General features: G+C 41.3%; 1 protein-coding gene across 1 annotated transcript; it reads left to right on the top strand.

Annotated features, from left to right (window-relative positions):
- Window positions 1-3980: 3980 nt before the first annotated feature.
- Window positions 3981-10030, top strand: LOC310699681 (uncharacterized protein; the record flags this gene model as incomplete). The annotated part of the gene is made up of 5 exons (XM_083487938.1): window positions 3981-4124; window positions 4240-4269; window positions 5478-5507; window positions 6074-6211; window positions 8505-10030. 5 exons carry the CDS (start codon window positions 3981-3983, stop codon window positions 8619-8621), a joined length of 459 nt encoding a protein of 152 aa, XP_083344064.1. The 3' UTR covers window positions 8622-10030.
- Window positions 10031-12406: the final 2376 nt, after the last annotated feature.

The raw sequence follows: 12406 nt of genomic DNA, 5'->3' as shown, positions 1-12406 counted from the left end.
TGACGATGACAACAACAACAACAACAACAACAACAACAACAACAACAACAACAACAACAACAACTTATTATTTATACCCCGCCCATCTGGTTGGGCTTCCCCAGCCACTCTGGGCAGCTTCCAACAAAATATTAAAATACAGTAATGCATCAAACATTAAAAGCTTCCCTAAACAGGGCTGCCTTCAGATGTCTTCTAAAAGTCTGGTAGTTGTTTTTCTCTTTGACATCTGGTGGGAGGGTGTTCCACAGGGCAGGTGCCACTACCGAGAAGGCCCTCTGTCTGGTTCCCTGTAACTTGGCTTCTCGCAGGGAGGGACCTGCCAGAAGGCCCTTGGCACTGAACCTCAGTGTCCAGGCTGAACGATGGGGGTTCAGACACTCCTTCAGGTATACTGGATCAAGGCCATTTAGGGCTTTAAAGGTTAGCACCAACACTTTGAATTGTGCTTGGAAACGTACTGGGAGCCAATGTAGGTCTTTCAAGATTACCTCTAAGAGAATGCTCCCCTCAATGAGAAAAAAACCCCAAAGTTTCCTAGTCCTGCTACAGTGTAATAGATTTTCAAAGTTTGATCCATACTAAAAATTTATTTAGCTAGATGGCAAGAAGAGAAAGTGTCCCAAAGATTTCAGTCTTTGGGCATTTAACTGAAGTTGAGCACTCCCCCTCTCACACACATCTTTTCCAAGCTGTTTTGGTCACATGAATTGTCAGGACATTGTGGTTAAGGGTCTACATAACTGGCAGCATGTGTGCAGTAGAAAAAAACTCAGGTTCCATTGAATGGAAATGCTTTGGTTTGTGTGACCAAACCCTGAACCAACAAGGAAGTTGGCTTCTTAATGCTGTATATACAGAGTGAGAAACAGTCCTTGATTAGTCCCAGGACGCTCCTTAGCCTTCAGAAATCTGCAGGATATCCTGAAGGATATCCTCCCCACACAAATAGGAACTACAGTTAGTACTTCCTGAACCAGATGCAACTCTTTCTTTTTTTTAAAAAAGAAAAGGTAAAGAAAAGTGAACACCAGGAAGACAAGGTATGCCATAGAGTATGGCAGGCTAGGCCCATAGCTAGCCTAAAAGTTTGGAGGAGGCACTAAAAACGTAGGGGGCAGTTCATCCCCATGTACACATTAATGTGGTTAATGATGACGCTGATAAAGGTGATATTTCTTACTGTAACCTGTAGCAGTGGTAAGCCAGGTTGGAGGAGAGCTATTTATGGGGTTGCCAAAGAACAGCAGCCTCCCACTGCCTTCCCCTCTGTTCATCCCCTTTTTTCCTCATCTTTCCAGCCATCCATCCACTGGTTGCCTTCCCTCTCCCCTCTCTTTTCTCTTTCACATCTTCCCTGACCTCCATTCACTTCCTTGTTTCCTCCATTCTCCTCCAACACACCCTTTTCATATTTTCAATATTCTTTCTCCCTCTCAACACTTGTTACCCACACACAAGTATTCTGTCATAAGTTGGGGGAGTAATTCAATGCTAGCCTATTCAAAGGAGGCCCATTGAAGTTAAGAGACATGACTCGTTTACTCCGAGTAGGACTTAGTTGAAAAGAACCTAGAATGTATTGGTTTGCTAGTCATCCTATTTTGCTGGAAGGCACCCAGAGTGGCTGGGGCACCCTAGTCCAATGGGTGGCATATAAATAAAATCAGTGCTTTTTTCCTTAAAAAAATGTTTAGTGGTACTCTCATTTTGACTCAAGAAAATCACCATTTTATAGTTCAAAACGGAAAAAATAAATACAGTAAATAGACAAAAGTACAAAGATTCACAAAATGTTTAGGGGAATGCGTCCCCCTGCATCCCCCCCAGAAAAAAGCACTGAATAAAATTATCATCATCAACAACCTAGATGCATTTCAACAGAAACTTCCGGAATTCTCTCTTGTCCCCCCTTAAACTCCCACCCCAAGGGTTCTTAGGAGGCCCTTTTTCTTATAACCCTCCTTAACAAAGGGGAAAAGTTGAGGAACCACTCAACTGAGAACTCTGCCCCCTGTCCTATGCCTTACAGTCAAAAAATGAAATGAAAATGAATCTTTTGTCTCCCCCTCCCCACACACTGCTGCAAACTAGCTAGAGGTATGCAGGTATGCCTGATGTATGAAGACATTAAGAATATATGGCTCTGATTGGCTTATGTGTGGTGCTTGAGAGTACTATTAAAACAAAGGCTTTCCTGTTGAGTTAATTACTTGTTTATAGCAAAAAAATAAGGGGGAGGAAAGCCCCACTAGCACCCCCATCTACAAGCCTGTGGTCAGGGTCACTGATCTGGTCCCATGCTTGCCCATGTGCCTGAAGAGATAGAACCATGCTCTCATGTCACATCCCCATTGGTAATGAAGCAATAGTCCAAATTCCTTCCTTAGAATGAGATCCACCATTGCATCACCAGGGCTCTAATATACATGGACGATTAAAGGTGGCTTCATAATTCCAAATCGTGTAAGGACATAATTCTATATGAAATTAATTACTTTAAATTCTGTTAACTTTTGGCAGCTCCTTTTGCAACACCAGTGATGAAATGGAGCACAGATCTGAATAAAATCTGCATATGCATACACACACACACACACACACACACACACACACACTCCCGTCAGATGTCAAAGAGATAAACAACTACACAACTTTTAGAAGACATCTGAAGGCAGCCCTGTATAGGGAAGTTTTTAATGGTTGATGTTTCTCTGTTGTCTTGTGTCTTGTAAGATGCCCAGAGTGGCTGGGAAAGCCCAGCCAGATGGGCAGGGTATTATTATTAATAATTGGCCTTTTGCTGGGCAGCCATTCAGAGGAGCCCTTCAAAGAGAGGACTATCCATTGTAAAAGTAGGACACAGGGCACACCATCCAGAAAAGGGCAACCAAAATGATCAATGGGATGGAGCAACTTCCCTTTGCGGAAAGGTTGAAGCCTTTCAGCTTTTTTTGTAAAAATGCTGCAACCTTTTCCTCATAGTGGAGTTCTTCCATGCCCTTGATCATTTTTGGTGAGTTAGAGGTGACAAGATAAAAGTTTATAAAAAGCATGCATGGCACAGAGAAAGTGGATAGAGAAATGTTTTTCTCCTCTTTTAATAACTTATGAACATACAAGGAAGCTGAAAAGCTTGAAGATTCAGAGCAGATAGTAAGTTAAAGTAAGGAACTTGCTCCCACAAGAAGCAATGATGGCAAGCAACTCAGATAGTTTTAAAAGAGAGTTAAACCATTCCATGGAAGATAAGGGTATCAATGGCTAAACTATGTTCTGCCTCCATGGTTAGATGCTTCTGAATACAGTGGTACCCCGGGTTACAGACGCTTGAGGTTACAGACTCCACTAACCCAGAAATAGTACCTCAGGTTAAGAACTTTACCTCAGGATGAGAACAGAAATCGCACGGTGACAGCGGGAGACCCCATTAGCTAAAGTGGTACCTCAGGTTAAGAACAGTTTCAGGTTAAGAATGGACCTCCAGAACAAATTAAGTTCTTAACCTGAGGTACCACTGTATCTGTTGCTAGAAACTGTAGGAAGGGAGAACACTCTTGTGCTCAGGTACGGCTTATGAATTTCTCGCAGGCATTTGGTTGGCCTTGTGAGACCAGGATGCTGGACAAGATGGGCCACTGGGCAGATCCAACAGGTTCTTCTTATGTACTATTGCATGCTTAACTCGTCACTAAAATCAATTGAACTTAAAAGTGCTTATCTCTGTGCCCATATATGTATACATTTCCCTTTAAAATTCAAGCATTCTTCACAACAAATCATATGCACCCGAGCATCAGATAAGCAGCTAGGAGATTCCATTATTCAAGGTAATTTCCCACCCCTCCACCTCCGTTGGGTATGCTTGACTTTTGTGGTGAGATATTAATCATTTCCTTTAGCTTCATGTGTATATATAAGAGCATCAAAGTCTTACCAGGTTCAGAACAAGGAAACTGAAGCACACTGCTATCACCACAATGCTGCCCCACTGTTTGATCATCCTTTGCCTTGGAGCATACATCCATTGCAAACCAACACGCAATCCGACCACGAGAAAAGAACTTACCGGTGTAGAGGGGCTTATAGAAACACAGGAACGTCTGAAAGATTTGACACGAAGGGTATGCTATAACTGTAAAGCAAAGTTAACTAATGTTTGACTGAACTTTAAAACATTTGATCATGAAAGAATGCATTTCTACCAGCTAACCTCATTTTGTATTTTGCTATTTGCAGACCAAAGTGATACCCAAGAATCCAGCCATGGTAAGAAACTAAACCTGCCATCCTTTGCATGCTTATTTAGGAAAGACCTCCTCAGCGCCACTAAATTCAGTGAACCTTGATTCTGAGTAAACATGCGTATAAAACCAAGCCTTTCTGAATGAATTGGACTTGCAGTGGCGGGCAAATTATAGAAGATTTACATGTGGAAATGTGTCTTTGGAACCCTGCACTTTTCCCCGGCACAGGCTCCATGGAATTTAGGGCCTACCTGATTAAAAGTTAATAGGTACATAGGAAACTCCTCTTGTTATGTTATGTTATGTTATGTTATGTTATGGGAAGCTGTCATAATGTGATTCAGGCCATTGGTCCACCTAGCTCAGTATTCTGAGTCATTGCACTGACTGGCAATGGCTTTCCAGGTTTCAGACAGGGTTAGGGATGCTGGGAGTTGAATATGGGACCTTCTGCATACAAAGCAGATCATAGAATCATAGCATTGTAGACTTGGATGAGATCCTGAGGATCATCTAGTCCAACGTATGCAGCTGTCCCATACGCAGATTGAACCTTGCCATTATCAGCACCAAACTCAAACTAACTGAGCTACCCAGGCTGTGCTACTGAGCCTTTCCATATGTGCATTCAGAGATAGTATCTTCAGAGGTGCAGTATTCAGAGATCCCATGAAGCTGCATCCTTTCTAAAACGCTACAGAGATAGGTTAGGTCCAGTGGTCAGCAAACTTTTTCAGCAGGAGGCCGGTCCACTGTCCCTCAGACCTTGTGGGCAGCTGGACTATATATATATTTTTTTTGGGGGGGGGGGAATGAACGAATTCCTATGCCCCACAAATAACCCAGAGATGCATTTTAAATAAAAGGACACATTCTACTCATGTAAAAACACGCTGATTCCCAGACCGTCCATGGGCCGGATTGAGAAGGCGATTGGGCCAGATCCGGCCCCCGGGCCTTAGTTTGCCTACCCATGGGTTAGGATAATAAGACATGAAAAGCTACATAGAATTCTCCTCTTCCAGTCAATAATGGGCCTTTGCCATTTGCTGAGCCTCTTGTAATCCTCTGCCTTGATGTGTTCCTAAGGTTGAGGCAACCCTTGAAGAAGGGGGACAGGCAAAGGGGACTATCAAGGCATATCTAATTTTTAACCTTGTCTAATTGAACATGTACTTTGACTTTCACACAGCCACTACTTAACTACATTTTGTCATTTAATATTTACAGACATCACTACTTGTCCCAGAAAACTTCCGGGTAAGAAATCAAAACATTATTATTATTTATTTAAAATGTTGAATCATTTCAAATATTGGGTATGGGTTGTTAGAAGAAGTACTTTTGGTGCGTAAAGCAATTGGCATATTGAAAAGGAGGGAACATGGGTACGACATTAGGATGTCCTGGCTTAAAAGACATCCTTGGAAGTGGGTTATTTTCAAATGGGAACCTATCTTTCAAAATAATGGATTTCCCTTAAAATGGTATAGCATGATCCTGCCAAAGTTAGTTCCCACTTATTGTGAGTGGTCTTAAAAGGGCTTGTGAGGTACAGAACATTCACCTAATGAAATGTCTATCATTTATGGATATCAACATGGCATTCTAAGCCTGGGTCAGGAAAAGATGTCTATTCAGAACAAATACTACTCCTTAAAAGAGTAGGCATGACTTTCCTGAAAGTTCTTCTGTGGAAGGCTCTTAGAAATATGTAAATGGGAATTGTGCAAGAATACTGAATTGTGTCTGGTCTTAAATAACTTTGGCATATAGTATGTTATTCTACAGAAGGCTACATAATTCCTCACATACTCTCATTTCAGGAATTTTGTGTAAAGGATAATTTGGATGTATTTATCAACTCATTGGAATTAGTGAGGGCTGAAACTGATGACAACATGCACATTGACAACTTGCGCAGAAACCTTAAGCACTTAAAAAAAGATTTGCCAAAAAATGAGGTAAGTAAAGCTATTTTAGTTAAGTTTTCAGCAACAGTATATTGGAACATATTTACCCTTACAGAAACCTTACAAAGTTGCTTTAGTTTAGCTCCAGTTTGTCCCTATTTGTACATCCTGATGGATCCATATTGCTGTAGGGCCTATAATAACCAAAAGCCACAAAATCCAGAGCCTTAGCTATGATGGTGAAGCGCTGTTGTATCAAAGGCAGCCAAATCATGAGGTGCTATCTTATTTGCAGTGGTTGAAAACAGGTGTTTGTGCGGCAGTAGCAAATTCAACATTCTAAGTATGTGTAGTGTATCAGAGCTGACCAGCTCTGATCTATTTAACGCTGCCCTGCCCAGAGTGGAGGGGGCAACCCAGTCAGGTGGGCAGGGTACAAATATATTATTTTAATTTTTATTAACACATAACCTCTCCCAAATCCCACTGTAATTCTCTAAATTCCCATTAAGATTGCCCTGACTGCGTTTTAACAGTAATGTTAAAATATTGGTTGCAGTTGTGGACTATAGCTGGGGATCTGGAACCACTCCCGAGAATGGCTACAAATCCATCTAACGCATGTGCTGCTCTGGGGGTGGAGGGAACCTTCATGTGAACATCTGAGCTGTGCAGAGACTTGGAGCAGGAGGTGTGCGGAGTGTTGATGCAGCCCTGGTCACGAGTGGGACAGATCCCATTAAATATCAGCTGCCATCACATACAAACTGGATAGGTTGTCTTCTCATGCCACCTTGGGATCTGGGTCCTCAATCCTATGAACCCCTCTGTCAGTGAAACTGCTGGTAGAACTGTTCCATATAAGAATAAGGTTCAGCTCTCTACTGTTAGGATTTAGTAATGTGGCTGGAGGACCAGGAAAATTATCACAAAGTGGGAAATTGTGGTATATATGCTTAAAATACAGACCTGGTTCAACCCTAGTCATATGCAAGAACTAGCAACTCCAGAATATTACCACTTGCATCAAAAGGATGCTTCCTTCAATAGGCCTGGAAGATCCATGTGGTGTGAACATAGATGTGCTTTCTGAGCTCCGGTGCCCTGTCTTCAGTCACCACAGGTGCACATACAGAAGTTAAATTCTGCATGCAGACCTCTTGTTGAGAGAATGGGGCACATATCATTTGGTGGAGCAGAGCTTCTTCCTTAGGTTGTTGGTAAGGATCCAATGTTGATACAGCAATCACATTAGGAAAGAGCATTGAGGGAGAAGCAGCTGACTTTGTACGTCAAGTGCATATTCCCAGAGTATTAATTTCAATTCCCCTCTTTGGAAATAAACCATGATGGAGCTGCAACAGATAAGTTCCACTGGTTGTATTTTGATGGTCATTAAGATACTTGATGGTCATGAAGATGACTGATTTGGGGAGGGTCTGCAGCTTAGTGGTAGAGCATTTGCTCTGCATGCAGATGGTCCTACGTTAAATCCCTGGCATCCTTAAGATGCCTTTTGAATTTGCAATTTCATTGTCACTGGTCATCTGCTACCATGCCTAACAAAGTAATCCTTTGCGTGTACAGAACTAAATTTAGGACTGCAGCCTAAAGGAACTTCTGGTGGTGAAGGTTATCTTCATTAGAAATATTGATATGTTGGGTTAATGCAATCAGTTGACAAAAACAACATATTTTAAATGCTTCAGGAGTGGCCAACATGGTGCTGTCCAGATGTTGTTGGACTACAACTCCCACCATTCCTGACCACTGGCCATGATGGTTGGGACTGATGAGAATTGAATTCAACAGTCTTGGCAGGGCACCAATTTGACTGTCCCTGGATTAGTCACATGTGTGTGGTCAGTAATAAATAGCCTGATAAGTTAGTGATACAAGAGATGCCAACTTCCACCTAAATCAGGAATCATGGGACACCATACACAACATATCTGCCCTGTGGAAGATAATATTTCCTCACACTGCACTCTGGGTGGTTCCAGACAAGTGTTTATTGTGAGATTGGCACCCCTCATATGTGAAGGTTTTCCACAGTTTTCCACCCATCATGGGCATAAAAATGCCAACCCTAATTTGATATGTTAATTGGATGTTTTTTATTGGAAAATTAATAAAAATGATTTAACAGAAAAATGCCAACCCAGTATTTTTACCCCATTCAATCCTAGTTTTTCCTTTCCAGAAATAATTTGACATTTATTATTTTTAATAATTGCCCATGACTTGTTTGTGATTTCTCAATGACCCATTGGCAACCTAAAGCCCCTGACTGAAAGCAAGCCGCAAACAATCTAATTTTTCAGTGCAAATTTTTGCCCCACAGGAGAAGAATGAGAATTGTACAGCACCACGCAAAAGTGTCGACAAACTCTTAGAATACCTTGATCGCTTTCTGAAAACCTTGCACAGTCATTTGCGACCCAAAAAAGCAACGCTGTGAACTTGGACCGTGCAAAGGATCGTTTGCTCTGCTGTTCAAGAGGATCTCTTTGACTAATCAAGTGTGTTGAACAAACCAGGACTCTCATCAGTATGTATCATGGAAGAAGAAGAAGAAGAAGAAAAGGAATTCAATTTGCTTGTTAACTTATAACAGTGTGTCAAAGATGAAACTATTTATTTATTTATTTAATATATTATTTAATGTTATCGAATCATAATACATATTTATTTCTGTTCATGAAATCATTCTAGAAATACTACTACTTATGACCTCATTTTGCATAGGGCCTTCTCGGTAGTGGCGTCTGCCCTGTGGAATGCCCTCTCAGCAGATGTCAAGGCAATAAACAACTATCTTACTTTTAAAAGACAACTGAAGACAACTGTTTAGGAAAGTTTTTAATGTCTGACGCTGTATTGTTTTTAATATTCGGTTGGAAGCTGCCCAGAGTGGCTGGGGAAACCCAGCCATATGGGTGGGGTATAAATAATAAATTATTATATTATTATTATGTTATTCAATATTTAATTGATATTTCCACAAATTTCAGCACACAACAAATCCCCCAGACATTTTCCTGCTTTATACTCCCTGCCATCCTCCCTTCACCACCTAAAAATACACCCACCCTCCCCAAATTATAAATGATCAAGCAATACCAATATAATAAACAAAAACAAAAACAGGGGAAATGGGGATAAAGAAAGAAAGTGTGCTCCAAATTTTGTCTTTGTCTGATGTGTCTCCCAACTGTTGGGTTTGGGACTCATGGATTACGGGCAAATGGCACCAGAAATCCATCCAGTGTAGACTGGTGCCCTTTGGGATTGGTAGGAGAGAAGGCAGGGGACATTGGATTGGATGGAACCAGACCCAATCATATGCAGAACCAGCTAATTCTATCTTTGTTCCCAGCCTCCTCCCTGCTGAGTTCTACAAGGGCATCAGAGCCTAAAGAGGAGGAAGCTGGAGGGTGCTACTCTGGGCTGGTTGTAAGTAGGAAGTTGGCAGCTATTGGGTGGGGGCTTGCTGAGGGCAGGCTGAGCTTTGTGGGGCAGTGCCCCATTTGCCCCAAAAGACTAGCTTCCACCGAACACATCTCAAATCTTGTGAGATTTCATTTTGATGTTTATTCCACAGGAACTGGGCTGTCAGCTAAGACATAGATCCTCCGTTTCTTTTAATGACCACAGCTCCTCTGGAAGTTAACACTCAACATAGGCTAGGGACTTCTTTCAAATGGGATTGTGAGAAATATTTTGGGCCCTGGTGAAGCCGTAAGTTATAGACCCTCTTATGTAACATGCTTCTTTTAACTGAGTTATAAGCACTTTTTTAAGATGATTGTCCCTGGTTGTCTAGCCATTTATACTTCAATTCTAGCTGAAAGTTGAGGATTGCAAAACTAAAAAATATCTACACAGGAATGCAGGTAATTTATATATAGTATTATTGTTCTTTGCAAAATTATTTATAATTTTATTTATAAAGTATTGCATAATATTTGCGAACCAGGCCAACAAAAATGTATTTATGAAAGTTTTGTAGGTATATAACATATTTAAATAAATTTATTTTGTGCAGTTCTTGGTTTTTATTATTATTGTGAGATGGAATGTTCAGCTATGGTCCCATGGTGAATATACTTGTACACTGGGGTTTTCTCTAGTCTATCTCCTTGAATCATTTTTCCTAACTGTCATTGCTGAGGTTTGTATGTAAGTGATACAAGGGTCAAGAACAATTTCAGCTCATATTATCTGGTAATGATGGCCAAAGAAATTTTAGAGCCTATATGAAATGTTTCTTGAACCAGTTATTGCTGAAACTTTAGTTCACACAAAGCTCTCTGACCTGCAAAGCCTGCCACGTTCATTTTTCTGGATAATATCCCTTTGCACACCCGGATCAGTACCCTCCATTTATAATCATGGAGCAGTTTCATATCTGTAGCTAGCATACAAAGAAACCAGCAGCCTCCCACCAGTACAACAGACAAAATTAATTCATGTTACAGGGATTGAAGGGCAGAATGATATATTATGGGGACATTTGCCTACCTTAAAAAAAGTCCTTAAAACAGTCAGCTTCATGGAGATGGGGATGGCACTGCGCTACAGTGCAGGACAAAATGGCAAGTTCTTTGGAGTAAACCCACTGAACCCTGTATAACTTATTTCATATATGAAGAATATGTGTATGTGGAAAAACTGGCACGTAATACATTCATACATTCTTCTGTGTATACTTTTTCCTAGTCAAGTGATATTGCTGTTGGCGGGTGGGGAAATGGCTCGTCTGACAAAATGAAACCACATATGTGGGCAATGAAACCACACAGAGATTTCTCCCCATGATAAACCATTTGTGAAGCTCCAGAGTAACTTCACACACACACACACACACACACACACACACCATTTGCACATGGAATAACATCCTCTTGTGTCATAGGGTCCAAAACACAACCAGATACTTGGTCAGGAATAGGAGAGATTATCTGATGGAGGGAGCTCTAATATGCAAATGCACCTGCCTGACTTAAAAGTGGTCTCATTCCAATGTGAACACAGTTCTCCACCACAACAAACTCATCCTCAAATTGGGGTCTGCACCCCACCATTGCCCATCCCCCCTTTCCCCTCCTAAAATGGGGAGGGAGGAGATGGTAGCAGGCAAGAAGGAAACCTGCAAGATCACTCCTCAGCAAGGCCTCTCCTCAACAGCCCCTGTGGCACAGACCTCTACTCAAAGACTCTGTAAATGTGTCAGTTGCTAGAGACACTCAAGTTTTGAAACGGGAGGCACACATTTCCTCATCCCTTTTGTAGGCTATCTAGTCCAACCCTCTGATCAATGGAGGGAATCAAGAGCTAGAACCTCCCAAAATGATGCCTTGTCAGCCTCTACTTGAAGGCTTCTGATGAGGCAGATTACCAGTCCCACAAGTAATTGGCTCCATAGCTGAAATGCTCTTAACAGTAAAGAAGGTTCTCCTAATTTTCAACTGAAATCTACCCTCCTGTAGCTTAAGCCCACTAAGCAGAGGACAAGTCTTTGCTTTCATTGGGAACATTGCAGTGACCACTGGTGAGCAACATGAAACCTTCCAGTCATAAAAAAGTGGGGGAATAGGAGGAGGTTGGGCCGTTACTCATTCCCTTAACATACCACATCAGTTAATGATGAACACTGAAAACAAAAAGTGCTTTCTTCCACTGTGGTGGTAATGTGCTTTGAAATGAGATTATTATTATTTTTTTAAAAAAATTAACGGTGCTGCTGGAATAAAGGAAATGAGGAGAGTGAAAAGGAAATGAGAAGGTGCATGTGTGTGTGTGTGCGTGTGTGTGTGTGTGTGTGTAAACAGAGGTCCTCAACCTTTGTAATGAAAACGCTGAGCTAAGTATATTGTCAGAGGCAACTTGCTTTTTGAGTGCTTTTGAGTGGTCTTGTTCAATGATGAGAAATGTATGTGTTCTCTGTTTCTAGTTGCTTGGCAGGAGAGGTGAGGTCAGTACTTAATTTCTAAAGGAAAGGGTGCTTGGGCTTATGCCATCACTCTGTAAACTCTGCTCATTACTCATAAATGTGGGTGGGAGATGCCATGTTTGCTCAGAGGTTTTGGGGAAAGCAAATTTTTAATTTTTAACATGTCTACTTTTATGGTATGGATTCATTGACTGATCTGTGACTATTACCTACTGCTGTGCATCAATGTTCCTCAGCTGTAAAATGGAACCATATTCTAAACTGGAATGTTGTCCACATATGCATATTAG

The sequence above is a fragment of the Podarcis liolepis genome (assembly GCF_965112155.1).
Source record: "Podarcis liolepis genome assembly, chromosome: 2".
Lineage (NCBI taxonomy): Eukaryota > Metazoa > Chordata > Lepidosauria > Squamata > Lacertidae > Podarcis > Podarcis liolepis.
The sequence above is the reverse complement of the archived record's forward strand: the minus strand, read 5'-3'. Positions and strand labels throughout refer to the sequence as shown.